Here is an 18,816-nt window from a genome sequence, read left to right as displayed (position 1 = left end):
AGAGCTGCAACAAAATAAAACTTTTATTGAAACTCAATACAGTTTCACAACGTTTTCAGAACAACTCTTAAAATCAGAGCCTGGGATAGAGGTTAAGTGTACATGTCACGGTTATGGTTTTATTTGGTCACGTTTTCACTCCTTGTCCCTCGCTATGTTTCACCCTGTGCCTCTCCAGTGTTCATCCCTGTCTTGGTTATTGTATTTGTGTTCTCGTTGATAAGTTTGTTCAGTGTTTCTTGTTTTATTTTGTAGTCCTTGCTCCCTGTGTGTTTTCACCTGTTGACTTCCTGCCCTCATCAGGTTCACCTGTTTGTCTTGTGCCACCTGTCCCCAGTTACTCATTAGTTCAAGTGTATATATAAGTCTTTGTGTTCCCCCCATGTGGTTGTTGGTTCGTCATTTCGTTTCTGGTCAGGTCCTGTTCATGTGTCCCGTCAGCTCTCGTCACGTTTCCCCGCAAGTTGTTTCCTGCCCTTCCTGTGTTCCACTCCTGTTTTTGAGTGCGACTTTTGTTTCCTGAAGATTTGTTACGTTTACCCCTGTTAAATGAAATACACTTTTTGTTAAACCATATTTAGTTTCTGCGTTTTGGTCCTTCCCTTCCCTTTTTTCCTACCACGTTCGTTCCCTCCCCACGCACCTCCCGAACCTGACATGTAGTCCTTTTGTACATTCCTGTTATGGAATGTTGGGGTAATGGGGCTGCAAGTGCACACACTGCAACAATTCAGGACTGTCTCTTAAAGCATTGAACTTAATCAGTGTCAATTTATGGGATGTCTGGGTTTGAATGTGAGTCTGATCCTTTAGACATTATTCAGAAATCATTTCAAAACCTGTGGATATTTGTTGCCCTCTTGCAAACGTGTGAGTGAGAAAACAAAGGATTTGTTTGTAAAGTGTAAATAACAGTGTTAATGATGAGGGTCAGACTCTTCTACAGGAAGCATTGTTGGAGATAAAAAGTCAAACACTGGGCCAGATACTAAGTCTAGACTTCTTTTCAACACGTATACTTTGCTTTTACTGGAGTCTCAGTATTGGTCAAAAGAAATCACTGGAGATGATCAGAGTTCAATGCAGTAGAGTTTATTCTTTCACAAGCCTCTGTTTCAGGCCTTACTCGATTTCGAAGGTCCTGTCTCCAGACTCCATTAGATTCAGGCAATGTCTCTGCATTTTTTAAAAATTCTTACATTTCCACACGCTAAATATATGTGCAACAAACAATCATTCCAGTAAGGGTGCATACATGATTACATTTATTTATGCTGGAAATATGGTGCTGTCCTGTGAAAGCATACAGTTGCTACCAGAAATCTGTTTGACATGGGCTTGACCTGTGCTGTGGGTCTTTGTCATTCCCTTAGTATAAGACATCATCAGCTGTAACATTATTAACCTGCCTAGCAACTAATTACATTGTCCTTCCGATGGAGACTCTCCCTGTGTCTGTTGTTCATTAGACATTTGTCTCGGGCTGCATACAGTTCCTGATGCTCTTTATACACAGACGCACAGCTGAAGCATATAAGCACACAAAAGCTAGTTTTTCTACAACAGCATTCATTGCTATGGTTTAACTGCGTACAGTGATAGTGGTGTTTATATGTGTAGACATGAAACATTGGCGCAAGCATTCAAAGTTGAATTCAAATTTCAGAGCTCAGTCTTTTTTTTCTTGTCGGAACCTTTTTCCTCCTTGTGGAAAACTTTCCCATCAGACTGTTCTTTCCACTTCAAGGTGACGCCACTCAGTCCTCTCTCCTTGAATCTTTCCTGGAGCTGGAAAACAAATGACAGCTATTTGAAATACTTTAAACAGATTCCTTTGCTCCCTAAGACAAAGGGTTATGTTTTTATTTAGTCAGTTCAATCAGATTTATATAGCGTATATATGATAACATGCATTATCTCAAGGCACTTTACATAGAAGATCAAGACCTTAAACATTGTAGAGAAACCCAACAGTTCCCACTGTGAGCAGCACTTTGGCGACTGTGGAGAGAAAAAAAGTCCCTCATTAAGTGGAAGGAAATTCAAGAACCAGACTCAATGTGGGCAACATCTACATCCACCGGTTGGGCTGAGCAGAGAAAACTGTGAAAGAGAGGAGGGTTGAAAAGAGGGGATAGAAGAGAGAGAGAGAGATAGGAGGAGGAGAGGAGAGTGGAAAAGAGGGGAAGAGAACGGAGAGAGAAAGGAGGAAAGAGAGACCAGGTCGTGCACCATCAGGTTTCAGCTGTGAAAGACTAGTTGTTATAATGAAAACAATAAGAGTGATAATTATGAATGTAAAGATGTTATTAGTGATAGCAGCAACAATTCATGTAATAATAAAAACAATACCAATAATATTAATATTAATCATAATAATAGAAGAAGAAGAATTGTGGTTTGTCTGAATCCTGCAGCTCTGGAGACATAAACAGCGTCAGCTCACAAAGTTACACTTTCGTCATGACCAGTCAAACATTTTCTTCTATTTCTTTCCATTGTTGTGGCTGCTTTGCATTGTGGGACATCTGTGGCTGAGTTTTCTTTACATTCACTCATCTACTTCATGGTTATTTGATGATGTCAAACTCTGTAATACATGTGTCCAGGGTCCATGAATGAGTTCATGTCTCAGGGTGGACTTTGGAGACTTGCCTGTTTCAGAATCTGTTCTCTCACAGCACGGTCATTCAGGTCCACAGAGGAGTCCTGCAGCTTCACCCTCACCTTCACCAACGTCTCAACTTCTGCTCAGACAAAGAACGAGGAGAGAAACAAAACACAGGTGTAATGTGTTGTATAGTTTAGTGAAACCTACAGTTCCTCCTGTGGCGATAGAACAACTCAGACTTTTCATTTAAAACACAGAGGACAGAGCGTCTGGTCTCTGGGCTGCATGTTGCCTAGAAGACAGCTTGATCAGGCCTGTCAGAAAACTTACAAATACAAAAACAAGCAACTTAGAAATACAAAAAAGATTCTCACTTGGGATGCTGTGGCAGACAAATGGAAATCTTTCTTCACAGAATAAGAAATTCCATTTTCCTTGCTTCTCCAAATCTGCAACACCACATACGACTTTCTTCGAGCCAAGCATGTTTCTACCATCATTCCAGGAGCTGAATGAGTAGCCACTCCCGTCGGACCAGTAGATCTGAGGATCTCTGTACAAACCAATCCATACCCATTCTTCATGTCCCATCAAGTTATGTATCTTGTCATTGTCAGTTTTGTTCCTCACAGTGACCAGATCTGTGTAGTGTTCTCTGCAGTGCCTCTGAGCCTCAGTGCAATTCTTTCTTGTATTCACCATCACAAAGTCAGAATCCTCTAATGTTCCTGCAGTTAAGTTAGAGAACAAAAGAGGGATCACACAATGTTTTTAAAAATATATCTTATACATTATGTTGTATCGTAAAGATCAATATAACACACATCATTACCATTGTAGCAGACGAATGCAGTCTCTTCATGGCAGTAATAATCATTCCATCCTCCATTGTACCACATGGCCACACTGAACTCGTCGCCATCGAAATCGTTTGGCTCAGACCTTCCCCAGTTCCTATATTCTGCTCCACTCCCTGTGAACCCATCTGACCACTTCCAGTCAATCTGACTGTACAGGCCAATCCAAACCTTAGAGCTGTGACCAGCAGCAGAAACTGTGTCGTTAAGTTTCTTCATTTCTTCAGTGTTTTCAATGGTGGCCAGGTCTGTGTACCTCCCTCTGCAGTAGCTCCGAGCTTCAGTCCAAGTCATTGCTTCAGACACAAAGTGGTACTGATGGAGGAGGCATGTGGAGAAGGTGAGGCACCCTGAGGATGAAACCAGTTATTTGTGTTATGTATGAAGACTCAAATGAATCTCTATATTCAGATTTCCTGTTAGACATCATACAAACAGTGAAATTCACTGACCTGAGAGACACAAGACACCAAAGAAGATCCCTTCCATCATGATGCTGCTCTGTGGACTGTTTGTGCCAGTGTTCATCACAAACAGTAAACTTTCTCGTGCAGATTTAGGGAAATGTAACACCAGCTCCTCCTCTTCTACTGACAGTAGAACATTCAGTGTTCTGTTGCATTCTTTATGCAAAAAGGCAAAGATGCAGTAAACGCTCACTGTGCAGATAGTTCTGATCATACTGGACCAACACTTGTCTCTGCCTCCACCCCTGTGCAGGTGGTGAGTGACTGAATGTATATTTGTGTTGCTCACACCATGGATCCAATGACACCTCTGTGACAGGGATGTTTGAAATGTTTATCTATTAATGTTGTGATCCCCTCTAATTCCATCCAATATGTAGATCACATGAAAATAAGGATGAAAAGAGAAGAGAAAGAAATGATGATGATGAGTATTATTATTATTATTATACTGCTATCATCTATAAATTATTTTCATTACAACAACCAGTCTGACAATAGTTCCTGGTCTCCCTCTCTCCTCTTTCTCTTTGGCCGCTCACACTGAATCTGGTTCTTGAGGTTTTTTAGTTCTAGTAGAAGAGAGTTTTTTTTCTCTACAAAGTCGTCAGTGCTGCTGGTTGTGGGAACTGTTGGGTTTCTCTATAATTTTACAAGGTCTCAACTTTACCATGTAAAGTGCCTTGAGATAATCTATTTTATGATTTGGTGCTAAACAAATAAAACTGAATGAACTCACTATCCTCAGGCTGTAACCATACTGAATATTTAAGCCTGCTTTCAGGTATCCAGTGTTCATCTTTACAACATGGATGTGTTCATGGAGACACAATTTGCACCACGTCTCCAGTCCATCCAGGCCCGAGCACCAACTCAGCCCCAGCATGTTGTGTGTTTCCTGATCTCAACCACAAACAGCAGCTCCTACAGCAGCACTGCCTGGAAGAATTATTCCACATCATAAAATAATGCAAAGGAGTCAACATGATAACACTTCTTTCCATCGTCCTAGCTGCTTTGCATTGTAAAACCTCTCTGGCAGGAGTTCTTTGTATTCACTCATCTCCTTCGAACTGTGGGACATTGGGGTACAGTTCGGACTCCACACATCCCCTAAATTGGACTTTATTCCAGCAGAGTTGCAGCGGACTCCAGAGGCCATGACCATCCCCCTGCTGCCAAGGCGACAAAGGAGACAACGTAAACAAAAGAGGGGCAAGAGAGCCGATGCTGCCTTGCAAGGCTACAAGCTAACCCACACACCGGTGCTCCCCTGTCTCTTCCTCGCCAACGTCAGGTCTCTCGCCAACAAAATCGACGAGATTTGTCTGAGGATTGTCTCTCGTCGGACGGACAGCTGTGTGACCGCTGTCACGGAGACCTGGCTGGTTAGCATTGGAGGAGTTATACTGCCTGATCAGCGGGCAGATGAACGCCAACCCGGAGGCGGCTGTGATTGTGGCAGGAGACTTCAACCACGTTGAACTGAAGGCGGTGTTTCCCAAATTCCACAAGTCCATAAACTTTCCCACCAGAGACAATAACATCTTGGACCAAGTTTACAGCAATATCCCCAGAGCTTACAAAGCTGCAGCAGCTCCACACCTGGGCATGTCTGATCACATCTCAGTGGAGCTAATTCCTGCCTACAAGCTTCTGGCCTGCAGAACAAAGCCGACTATCAGGACAGTACAGGTTTGGACTAAGGAGGCCTCCTCTGCACTTCAGGACTGTTTTGAGCTCACAGACTGGAGTGTGTTCAGGGAAGGGGCAGACCTGGAGAAGTTCGCGTCATCTGTACTGTCCTACATTCAGTTCTGCACTGATGCTGTCCTTCCTGTTAAGACCATCAAAGAGTTTCCCAACCAGAAACCATGGTTGGACAGCACAGCATGGTCCTTGCTGAAAGCCAGGGATGCTGCCTACAGGTCTGGAGATAGGCTGGCCTATAGCAGGGCTCGATCAGAACTGGGGAGAGGAATAAAGTAGGCCAAACTCCAGTACAAACAGCGCATCGAAGAAGACTTCGATAACAACAACCATTCAATCCGTCCCTGCAGCTGGCTATGGTTCCTGAGTGCCTCAAGTCCTCCATCATCAGACCTATTCCAAAAAAGAGATCCGTCACCTACATGAATAATTACCGGCCTGTTGCTCTGACCCCGGTAATCATGAAGTGCTTCAAAGTGCGGATACTTCTGAGGCACATCAGGGCCTTCATCCCTGCGGACCTGGACAGCCTTCAGTTTGCCTAAAGAGGGAACCGCTCAACAGAGGATGCTGTCTCCATCACTCTGCACACAGCCCTAACCCACCTGCAGCACCCCAACACCTACATTAGGATGCTATTTGTAGACTTTAGCTCAGCCTTTAACACCGTCATTCCAGACAAGCTGGCACTGAAGCTACATGGGTTAGGTCTGCCTACCTCACTGTGCCACTGGATCAGAGACTTTCTCACCAACAGGCGTCAGGTGGTGAGAATAGGTGACTCCACATCGTTCCCTCTGGTCGTCAACACAGGCATGTCGCAGGGTTGTGTGCTCAGCCCAGCCCTCTTCACCCTGTTCATGCACGACTGTACTGCCATCCACTCCACAAACACAGTTGTGAAGTTCGCGGACGACACTACAGTAGTCTCGGACAACAACGAGACCCACTACAGAGAGGAGATCCAACATCTAATTCAGTGGTGTTCAGCCAGCAACCTGGTACTGAATACAGGGAAGACCAAGGAGGTTATTGTAGACTTCAGGAGGTCCAGGAAGACGGATCACGCCCCCCTCCTCATAGACGGAGAAGTGGTGGAGCGTGTGGACAACATCAAGTTCCTGGGCCTCCACATCAAATCTGATCCCTACTGGTCCATGAACACCTCCCGCCTGGTGAAGAAGGCACAACAAAGGCTCTTCTTCCTCAGGAAACTGAAACGGACTGGACTCTCCTCTCGGTTGCTTGTGAACTTCTACCGGGCCACAATCGAAAGCATCCTCTGCCACAGTGTGACAGTTTGGTGTGGCAGCTGCACGGCACAAAAGAGGAAAGACTTGGCACGGGTGGTGAGAACAGCACAGGGCATTGTGGGCTGCCCCCTTCCAGAGCTTGACTCCTTATATGCGGGCCGGGTCAAGAAGAGGGCTAGATCCATTGCCATGGTCCCCAGCCACCCGGGCCACAGACTGTTCATTCCACTTCCAACAGTGGAATTGTCTGTCTTACCAGGATTTGGCGACCCTGGAGAAAAGGCAGGAAAATGTTTCAATGCTAGAAACACTGCCCAAAGCTCCAGAACATTTATATGAGAACGAGCCAGGCTCAGATCCCATTCCCATTCACCGTTCTGCCTAACATGGTCGCTCCCCATCCTGACAGGGATGCGTCCGTTGTCATGGTTACTCTGGACGCCACCGCACCCAGCGGAACCCCTGCCGCGAGAGCCGCTGTGTCTCTCCACAGCCGCCACACATGCTGATGTTATGCTCACCCTGCGGCTGAGATGACAGCGTGGGCATAGGCGCAGTTCCGAGACCCAACGCTGGAAATCCCTCATCATCAGTAGCTCCAGATGTACAACAGAAATCACTGACGCCATGAGGCCGAGCAGGCGTAGGCATAGTCCGAATGACACGACTTTCCCAAGCCTGAAGAGGGAGAGGCACTGTGTCAGAGATATTAAACTCCCCTCTGATAGCGTTATGCGATAAGAGAGAGAGTTTATGTTGAGACCCAGGTATTCTGTGCACTGTGCGGCCTCTACTCGGCTCTTTGCCCAGTTTATATTGAATCTGAGATCCCTGAGAGGATTTATTACCATAGCGGAATCTCTGACCGCTCGTTCCCGCGATCGAGAGCATATCAGATAATCGTCTATGTATGAAAATATTCTGATACCGCTGCTCCTTAACGGAGACGGTGCTGCTTCCACACATTTGCTGATGCTAATGACAGCCCGAAGGGGATGGCCTGATACTCGTAAGCTTTGCCCTGAAAAGCAAACCTGAGAAATTTCCTGTGTGCGGGATAAATGGCGATGTGAAAATATGCGTCCTTGAGGTCGATTGTAACAAACCAATCGCCCGGACGGCACCTTGTGTGTCAGCGTCCTGAACGGGTTTTTCCGTAGGTGTCTGTTTAACACACAGAAATCTAAAATGGGGCGAAGGGATGAGCTCTCTTTCTTGGGAATGAGGAAGTAACAGGAGTAAAATCCCTGCTGAGCTTCCTCGCTCGGGACAGCCCTGATGGCTAGTTTGTTTAATAGCGATGCTATTTCGTCCTGTAAAACTCGATCTGCATCCCCTTTTCGCTACTGAAGCCACCACGCCATTGAATCTGGGTGGTTTAATAACAAATTGTAGTCTGTTACCCTGAGAAATAGTTGACAAAACCCATGGATCAACTGCGGATGCGCGCCGCCTCGCCTCCCGGGCAGGTAACGTGCTCACTTTGTCGTACTGACGTGACGTCACTCGCCGCGACTGGTGGGATCCGTCTCCCAACAGAGGAGCCTGAGCTCCCCCTGTGGGAATTGAGGGGACATTTGTCTTTGTTTTGATTTCCTCTTTGTTTTGCTACACAAGGTGAAAGCACTTGGTGACACTGTGTTACCTTCTGGACCACAGAAAACTGCCAGAGTCTCTGAACCATGAACTACGGGGATTTGATTCACCCCTGATTCCCTTCTTTTCTTCATGGGAGTGGGAAGGGAGAAGCTGGAGTCGTCGGGTGCCTGCTTCCTCTCCCCACCCCCGGGGTGTTGGGGGCGGTTCCTTGCTGCCACTGCCGCGAAGGAGTTTGTCCTATGGCTGCTTTTGAGGCTGGTTTGCCTTCTGACCAGCTGCCTGCCTCTGTGGCCTGCCTCCCCACTGTCTCCCCCTCACCGCTGCAGCTGCAGCAGCAAAGCCAGGTCTTGGACCCTGAGGTGGGCGAGGTAGTGGGTTTCCATGGAAGACAGAGATCAAAGGAGAGCTCTGGAAAATGGAGGCAGTGAGACGCTCCGCTTTGCTGGGCAGAGAAGTGGTGGAGGAGGCTGAGAGAGATTGGCGGTTGGGGTGGAGGTGAAAAGCCACCGAAGGCTCCACTACTGGGGGTTCGGCCAGCCCAAGTTCCCCATACCGTGGATCTCCAGCTTAGAGTAGCCCTTAGTTGAAAGCTTACTCCTAAATGGGCTGGACCAGTACCGGCTCATTTCCTTCATGCAAGCTGGTACTGGCGGCAGGAGTTGCTTCGATGGTGGCTGGGCTGGTGGGAGCCTTTTGCCATCATACAGATCTCTCTCTGTCCCCTCAGCGTCCTGGGCTGCTGGCCATTGTACTCCTAACTTTGCTGCAGCCCGTTTGCAAACCTCATACAGATTACTGTCCACTGGTGGAGCAGTATCTGATGTGCTGGGGGGTCTGGACTGTTGGACAGGAAAGGTGGAATCATCCTCCTCTTCCTCCATCTCGTCCAGGTTGAGGAGGTCAGAGTTGGCATTGCCCTCTGTGTCTTCACCGCCAGGCTCCCCTTCAAGGAGGTCCTCAAATAGGGGAGGCAATTCTGGGGACTCATCTTCCATCATGTCGGCCCAGCTCTTAGGAGCTCACGGTTGACTCGCTGTAACGCATTAGTCAGCGGGTATTATGCTGCACATTTGCCGACTACACCAATGAGCTAACACAGTGCAGCTAGCTAACGGCTTTCCTTGACGCGTTAGCCTGATGCTACGTAAACACAACTTAATACTGGGTAGCCTAATGAGCAGCTCGCTGCGACGCAGACACTGCTCAAAAGACTGTGTGTTAATACTTACGGGAGCCGCGTTCGGCGACGTGAGTCCTTTGCGGGTCGTCTATGAACTGTTAAGCGGGTGTCCAGGCTAGCTTGGCTAGATTAGCTGAGGGATCTTTGTTTTGTTCCTCACGGGAAGAAAGCGAGAATGAGTTGAGATGGGCGGGTCAGCTGTGGTAGTATGAGGGGACGGGGCCCCAGCAAAGCTCGACCTGTCTGTCACTGACAGATGTTGTGTCATTGGAGCTTCCGTAGTTGGTCACGCCAAGGCAATTCCCATAGTGAAACACCAAACAAAGTTAAAAAAAGAACTTCCTACTGATCTACAAGGCCCTCAACAATCACACGTGTGTAGGCTTCAATGCGCTTGGATAGGCACGAACAAAGTCTGTCAATGATGACATAATATGTTTCAACCTATTATCAACCTATTATCAGTAAAAGCTACTTCACTGTCATCACCAGACTCGTCTGCAAATGTATTTCTTTTCTCACAAGTCGAGTGTCAAACTGGTAGTTTTGTGTGGCACTAACAGTGTGTGCAGATTCTTCGAGCTCTGCAAACTGTTCTTGTAGAGTGCCAACATATGAATACAGTGACCGCAAAAGGCCAAGAGCAGTAGCTAAATCCATATCGCTTCTTTGGAGTTGGTCACTTGTTGCCTTAAATCTATGCAGCACCCGGTCCCACAACATAGTCATTATATAGTCATGTCTCAAGTTTATCAAGTTTTGTGACCAATGCAGCAGCTTCGAGTTTGGTTTGTAGTCAAGTCTCAAGTTTATCAAGTTTTGTGACCAATGCAGCAGCTTCGAGTTTGGTTTGTGTTTTCTCATCACAGTCTGAAGCTATTTTGGCTAATGTATCTCTGATTGCCCTGTAATTTTCATTGAGAGCTTTTGTGGAGTCTGCTCCGCAACCCCATCGAGTGCTGCTGACGGATTTTAGAGTGTATCTAATATAATGTTCGCTGTTATGGAAAACTGTATTCCAGCGATTTGTTGATGCGCTGCAGAATGTATACAGGGACTGCAACAGTTCAAAAAAGGGGTTAAAGGAGAAGTTCGGTTTTTTTCAACCTGGTCCTTATTTTCAGCATATGGTATGTAGATCTACTCACCCATAAAGGTTTGGAGTAACTTGGAGTCCTTCGGACGTTTTTAGATCCACACGAGATCGGCGTATATCCATACAACGCAAGGGTTCGGGGCATCCACAATACAGCCTCTAAATAACGCATTATCTGCCACAAAACTCTTTATTTACTATGAATCTCCAGCTCTAGTCCCCTGTGAGTCCAAGTTGCTTTGTTTACATCCCGATCTTTCAGTGGGGTGATGTCACCGAGGCGCGCAGCCGCAGATCAGCTGATGATCAGCTGTGTTTGTTTACACGGAGTTTGCTGCTGCTAGTTTTGGCAGAACACTTATCAGGTGCTTTATAGTACAGTATTCTTTTAAAGCAGCTGTATCCTGGTGCTCGGGCATATTCACCCGGTTAAAGGCTAGCCACCTTCAGCAGGCTAACGAGCGGCCTCGGAGCTAGCGTTAGCTTAGCGAACCGATTTGTTGATTAAACAGGAAGACAACTTGCTCTCGGTTCGCTAAGCTAACGCTAGCTCAGAGGCTGGCGAGACTCACAGGGGACTAGTGCTGGCGATTCATAGTAAAGTAAAGAATTTCGCGGCAGATAATGCATTATTTAGAGGCTGTATTGTGGATGCCCTGAACCCTTGCGTTGTATGGACACACACACACACACACACACACACACACCAATAAATAAACGGCCAGTTAAGATATGCAGGAAGGAAATGTAAACATATGCATGAAGAAGAATAAATAGACTGCAGCTTAAAAATGGAACGTGCAAATATGAATCAAACAGATCCTACAGTGCAAATAGAAAATGGACGATCATTTACACTCGCATTCAGTGCACTCAAGGTATATACACACACAGTAACCTAGTAAGAGTTGTGACTGATGTTGTGGGAAGGGCTCATGGGGGGAGTGGGAAGTTATACGTTAGGTATATCATTGCACATGGAAAATACAGTTATTGCACAGGTTTTTTTGAGAGTTCAGTTATTTGAGAGTTAGTGTGTTCATTGTTCTTATGGCCCAGAGGAAGAAGCTGTTGGTCAGCCTGGAGGTGCAGGCTCTGATCTGAAATATAGGATGCTCCTGTGAAGTAGCTGAACGATCCTGCTCCCTTCACCTCCTTTGTAAATAGTTTTTGCCTGTTATTCATTTATTTATTCAATTTGAAAATTTTAGTTAGTTTAATTTTAGTGCCTGCTTCTGACACTGATAGAGAGTGGAGAAAGAACTGGGGTATTTTTACTGCAGAAGCTGATGAGATGATGAGCAGTAGGTGTCCTCTGGAACCTGCAGGGGAAGCCATGCCCACACACACATACACAGAAGAGAGACAGGGGAGACACAGTGGGACGTAGCCATGGCGTGGACCACAACACAGCTTTTCAAAAACCTTTGAAATACATTTAGTGAGGGCTCAAGCTTAGACCAACACTGCAGGAGTCTCTAATGTCACTAAATACATGCAATTATTGAAATAATTTAAAGTACAGTTAAACAGGCTGATGGGATCCATTATCATGAATTGATGTTTTTCTCACTGCATGGATGTAGAATGTGTCACCAATGCTTTCACGTCACAGAGAAAGCAGGAGGGAATCAGTTGACCAGTTAGGGTCAATCAGCTCTTTGCTGGGATGAACAATGTCTCTACTTGGGCGGCTGTGGCTCAGGGGTTAGAGCGGTTTGAGTGGTCATCAAGACCAGAAAAGCGCTATATAAATACAGATCATTTACCATTTACTTCACACTATAAGCTTACAGCCTGGTTAGTCTGGATTCTAAAGTCATTAGTTAATCAGCATTTTCAGTGAAACTTGCAGCTCAGGATGTGGGATAATTTCCATCCCTGGCCATTAGAGTAAATCAAAATGAAAATCAAATAAAAGATAAAAATAAACTGCAGCAGCCTTATCCCCAAGTTTATCTCCCCAAACACAGGGTTATGATCGATACAGATAATCCAAATTATTGATTAAATCAAGAAACAAGTTCACACTTAAGGACACTTCAAGCCAAGGTCCTCGATCCTAGGCATACTACACTGCTCAAAAAAATTAAAGGAACACTTTGAAAACACATCAGATCTCATTGTGAAAACAAATTATGTTGGATATTTATACTGATATGGACAGTTTAATGTCTTAGGAACAAAAGGATGCCACATCTTTGATGGAAATAAAAGTTTTCAGCCTACAGAGGGCTCAATTTTATAGACACCCCGAAAATCATAGTGAAAAAGTGATGTGGCAGGCTTGTCCATTTTGCCAAAATTCAATTTCTGCAACTCAAAATGCTTCTCAATATCTTGTGTGGCCCCCACGTGCTTGTATGCATGCTTGACAACGTCGCGGCATGCTCCTAATGAGACAACGGATGGTGTCTTGTGGGATGTCCTCCCAGATCTGTCTAAGGGCATCAGTGAGCTCCTGTAAAGTCTAAGGAGCAACCTGGCGGCGTCTGATGGACCAAAACATAATGTCCCAGAGGTGTTCTATCGGGTTTAGGTCAGGTGATCGTGAGGGCCATTCAATTGCATCAATTTCTTCATCCTCCAGGTACTGCCTGCATACCCTTGCCACATGAGGCTGGGCATTATCGTGCATCAGGAGGAACCCAGGACCTACTGCACCAGCGTAGGGTCTGACCATGGGTTCAACGATTTCATCCCGATACCTAATGGCAGTAAGACTGCCGTTCTCTAGCCTGTAGAGTTCTGTGCATCCCTCCATGGATATGCCTCCCCGGACCATCACTGATCCACCACCAAACCGGACATGCTGAACGATGTTGCAGGCAGCATAGCATTCTCCTTGGCTTCTCCAGACCCTTTCACGTCTATCACAGGTGCTCAGGGTGAACCTGCTCTCATCTGTGAAAGCACAGGGCGCCAGTGGCGGACATGCCAATTCTGGTGTTCTATAGCAAATGCCAATCGAGCTCCACGGTGCTGGGCAGTGAGCACAGGGCTCACTACAGGACGTCGCGCCCTGAGGCTACCCTCATGAAGTCTGTTTCTGACTGTTTGGGCAGAGACATTCACACCAGTGGCCTGCTGGAGGTCATTCTGTAGCACTCGGGCAGTGCTCAACCTGTTCCTCATTGCACAAAGCAGCAGATATCAGTCCTGCTGATGGGTTGAGGACCTTCTACGGCCCTGTCCAGCTCTCCTAGAGTAACTGCCTGTCTCCTGGAATCTCCTCCATGTTCTGGAGATTATGCTGGGAGACACATCAAATCTCCCTGCAACGGCACGCATGGATGTGCCATCCTGGAGGAGTTGGACAATCTGTGCAACTTCTGTAGGGTTAAGAAATCGCCTCATGCTCTCAGTAGAGTAAATGACTCTAGCTAAAGCCAACACTAATGGAAAACCAGTCGAAGTGATCAAGAGGGAGAAACTTGAAATGGCCTCCACATGCAAAACCACTCCTATTTTGGGGGTCGTCTCATTGTTGCCCCTCTAGTGCACCTGTTGTTAATTCCATCAACACCAATGCAGTTGAAACTGATTAACAACCCCCTCTACTACTTAACTGACCAGATAATTATCAAAAAAGTGCAATTGAATTCATGCCATACCCTGATAAAAAAGTGTTCCTTTAATTTTTTTGAGCAGTGTAGATCCAGACCAGAGCTAAGGTTAACCCAGAACAAAGACCCAGGGCTAATCACCATCTGAAGTGATAGATACTATGAGCATATATTTACATTACAGTCTTGCCAGGTCTAGCTTTAAAATATCCAATGATGAGCCAATATTATGAAAAAACTTAAAGGTTTGGCTCACTCAAATTACAGCAAACCATTTTGTGTATAAAACAATACTGAATATAATCAACCACTAGAAATAGAACAGGGCCTGCAGCCCCATCATCTTACCAATCTTATCTTATCTCAAGCGAATATGAAGACAATTCTATTAATGTATGTGATATGAATCATATCAGTGTAAATCTGTCTCAACTCAGAGGTATGCTACGTACGACTCCTGAAGATACCGTGACCTGGGTGACTGAGAGTCTTCATGCACAAGCGGGAAATAAAAGCTTTGTGTTCCACAAAACGAATCTTTAAGTGTTACCGTGTTCTACAATATACTGCCAGTTCCAATCAATTCAGAAGTAAAACATGACCTTTAAATAAAGAAATCAGAGAAAGAACAGTGTTGTTAGGGGGAAACACAGGCTTGTGAATTAGATTTCAATTTGATTTGTGCAATGAAGGAGAGGAAAATGGGGATAGAATGGCACTCAGTGGAGCTTATACCTCCACGACAGCCAGTCAGTCCCCTTATATACAATCAAGCTACACCATACTACACACTCATTGATATCAGTCCACTAAATATGCCTTTTTTTCTCATCTCTGAATTGTTCCCCCAGGAAATCTGTGGATCACAGTCAATTTGTTATCCCAGAGTTAAATCCCTTTATCGTTCAGGCCCCGTAGTGTGGGGAACACTTCATGTGAGACACATTAGGGCTGTTGCAGTCGATCACAGGAATATCAGACAAGGGCAGGAAGTAACGTAAGAGAGAAACACGAGAGATGTAAGTCAGGAAACCAAGAACTTAAAGTACAAACAAAGATAAATCCAAATGTACAAAACACAATAAGTCTCTGAGAAGTAAAGAAGGGGGCAGTGTCATGACTCTGAGTCATCTTCTGTGTTGTTCTCCCTCCCTGCCTGGGGGTGCTGTTGTTTCCCCTGTGTTTCCTGTGTCTGTGTTTCAGGTCCAGCAGGAGATTGATGGAGCTCACTTTAAAAAGCTCACCTGACGTTGCCGGTGGCCTCTGTTCTTTTTCCCGGCTTCCGATGCGACTGTGCCTTTGTTGTGAATCCCATCTGATATATATTTATATATATTGTTAAAGTGTTCTCTGTTTATTACCCTTTTGATTGATGTTTGGAGCAGTCCTGATTAGTTGCAGGGAAGAGAAGCCTTTTGGTTTTTTGTACCCTTTTGTCCTGTGTCTAGTTGTTAGGTAGGCAGGTAAGATCCCTGTATTTTGTATCTCTTTTTGATGTAGGGAAGTTAGTTTGCTATTATGGACTGTTTTGTTTGTTATTTTGGCTGTGCTCTTCCTGACGTTTTGTTTTCACAAAGGATTTAGAAAAATAAATCACATTTGTTGGACTGCAAAAATCTGCATGGCACTGGTTACACTTGGGAGTGGGGAAAGAGGGAAGCCATTTATGCTATGCTCTGGTATATGTATATGGTAGATTCATGACATAAGCCACATAACCTTTGTATGACTTTTCATGGCACAGGCCCCATGCCTCCACTAAGTTTCATGAAATCCATTCAGTAGTTTTTGCATTATGACAAATGAACATAACATGAATTTGACTAGTGGCTTAAAACGCTTTGAGTGTTCGATAAGATTGTTAACAAACATTGTATGGACAAAAACTATTTAACCTCGATTGACGAAGTTAATATTTTTTTTATCTGCTGCAGTGGTTTCTTCAAACTATTAGTTTTACAAAGATGAGATAATCCAGATGTGAGTACTTACAGTTTATGGATCTCTATTCTATTGGTTAGATTAACTAAAAAATTATTTAACATTTTACATCTAAGTTTTGCATCTTGATTGAACCCACCCATACCTTCCATTATCCCAGTGAGCACAGGGTGGCATGTGGAGGCTGTGATATCAGAGTCATCAGCAGCTTCTCTGCTTCTATTCCTCCTCAGGCCAGTGTGCACTGAGTCCGTCCCTCCTCCTTCGTGCATCTCTGTGATAAGCGATGATTAGGATTCCCTTCAAATGGCCGATGGACATCCCCTTGGCACCGTGTGGGCACTGTCACTATGGCAACTGCTCCCCTTAGTGACTTGGCTGCAAGCTTCGGCCAACCAGTGCAGTGGTTACATGTGTCATTGAAGTCCCTCAGTGCCACATCTCACCATCTCATATCATGTGGAGAATTGACAACATACCGGGCACAACTTAATTACAATGCACATCTGTGAGTGAATGTTACATAATGCTAAGTATCAGCTCAGTATGTACGTTAGAAACAGCCGAGTCCATTCATCACAATAAAATCCTTTTCACCTTGTATTAATACCAAAAGTGCATGTGTGTAGAATTCTGAATTTTGATAAAACTGACTGAAATGTATATACTTATTATGAGTCAGAAATATTTTGCCGCTCAGACCCTGGTGACACTCATTTACCCCTGAATATGCCCAGTGCAACCCCTGACAGCTGGGGGTTAATAGCTTTTCTCAGGGGCATCAGAGTGGTTTTAATGAGGGAGGGACAGGGGCTCGCAGATTTGTCTCGACCGCGCTGAGATTAATCCAGTGTCTAGTCAAACACCCGCTTTTCTCACCTTCATGTCACTGCCCCTATATGTGATCTGCTCACCGTAAATGCCATACAGTGAAATTGAATACTTTAATATTGAACATGGCAATCATGGTCGTAGGGAGAAGTATAGAGTCTTAAAAACAAACTGGCTAGTGGGGTTCAGGGCCCCATGAAAAAAAAGATTTCTCTTATCTTCCTATTCTGCACTTTACTGCTTGTACAGACATAAAGGATCTACACTAGATTTTAAACCAGAAAGCTCTAGTATTAACAATCTGGATCAGATTCGATTTACTGTATCGATGAATGACCCAAACTACAACCTGGAAATACAGAAGAGGCAATTAAACATCTGAATACATGTTGATGCTGTTTAATTATATAATTCCAAGAAAAGTGAAATTCCCACAGCACTTTTAATTTCACTGTCATGAATGCTCTCTCTCCTCTTATATCTCCAACCAAAGTGTTTTCAACAGAACTGCACCTTCTTTATTTTATCTTTGTGATTGAGTTTGCATCATTTTGGTTCACATTGCAAAGCAGGACCCGAATGCAGGTGCAGATGCAAACGGTGGTGCAGGTGAATTCACATCACATAATAAACAACACAAAGTCCAAACACTGCACGTCCAAAACCCAAATCAAATGTCTTTCCAAAATGTCCAAAGTCTCTTAAAAGTTCCACAAAGGACTGAATCATGAGACATTTTCATTGAATTATAGAAACATGTCAATAAACATTAGCAAAATGTTATACAGTGATGTATTAATGCACTTATACTTTATTATTACCATATAAGTGAGCTATATCTGTGCTTTTTAAAATTGAACCTATAGGTCCCACTGTTATTATAGAAGAACATACATCTCTGTAGTAATTAGACTCACATTGTTGGAATGTGATCAGGGACATGATAGTGATCCTGTTCTCGACACAGTGGCAGCACCTGCTCTTCCTCGCTCATCTCCATCACCAGCTTTGATCGAAGCAGTCTTTTCATTTTACTCGGCGTCACTGAGAGCCAACCCAGGGTCAAATTATATCTATATATGCAAATGCCATCAGCCTCTGCTAGAATAATCTTGAAATGAAAAGAAAAACATGGGCGTACCTCATCTTGATGCTCAACCTTTCACAAAGCTTGATCTAAGGAAAGGTATTTCAACTCTCAGTGAAAGTTTATCAGTCTAACATTGGATGGCTGGAAGAATTGTTATGCTCAGGCAAATTCACTTTAGAGAAAATATCACTCAGCATCATGACGGACAGCATCTTTTTAAGGAAGCTTGACCACACATGTCAATCATTTGATAATGTCTCATGGAAGTGAACTGTTGAGTAAAGATCACTGTTGAGTGGTGATGAATGTAAAGAGGATAATGTCCTGGATTCCACTGAAACTTCAGAAAATACATGTAAATAGATGAAACATTTTCATCTGTTTGACAACACAACCATACACACAGACACACAATACAATGTGACACACTTGTTCAATGCATAGTGACAGTAAAGTTACTGAGGTCTGCTAGCTTTGGATAATGAGCCAAAATGTATGTATGTTTTTTGTTTATCTTAAATTTGTGATCACATGAATTAGATATTATTTTAGACATCTTAGCCATAGCCTAGTCCCTGCTGGGTTCATTGAACCTCATTCACCAACTGTTCTTAA

General features: G+C 44.5%; 1 protein-coding gene across 1 annotated transcript; it reads right to left on the bottom strand.

Annotated features, from left to right (window-relative positions):
- Positions 1 to 1,242: 1,242 nt before the first annotated feature.
- LOC109644698 (macrophage mannose receptor 1-like) lies at positions 1,243 to 4,281 on the bottom strand. Its single transcript, XM_069536039.1, has 5 exons — positions 3,921 to 4,281; positions 3,444 to 3,818; positions 2,986 to 3,339; positions 2,656 to 2,747; positions 1,243 to 1,788 (listed from the first exon to the last, which is right to left on the bottom strand). The coding sequence occupies exons 1-5, from the start codon at positions 4,147 to 4,149 to the stop codon at positions 1,663 to 1,665; spliced, it is 1,176 nt and encodes a 391-aa protein (XP_069392140.1). The 5' UTR covers positions 4,150 to 4,281; the 3' UTR covers positions 1,243 to 1,662.
- Positions 4,282 to 18,816: the final 14,535 nt, after the last annotated feature.

The sequence above is a fragment of the Paralichthys olivaceus genome, chromosome 12, assembly GCF_024713975.1.
Source record: "Paralichthys olivaceus isolate ysfri-2021 chromosome 12, ASM2471397v2, whole genome shotgun sequence".
Classification (NCBI taxonomy): Eukaryota; Metazoa; Chordata; class Actinopteri; order Pleuronectiformes; family Paralichthyidae; genus Paralichthys; species Paralichthys olivaceus.
The sequence above is the reverse complement of the archived record's forward strand: the minus strand, read 5'-3'. Positions and strand labels throughout refer to the sequence as shown.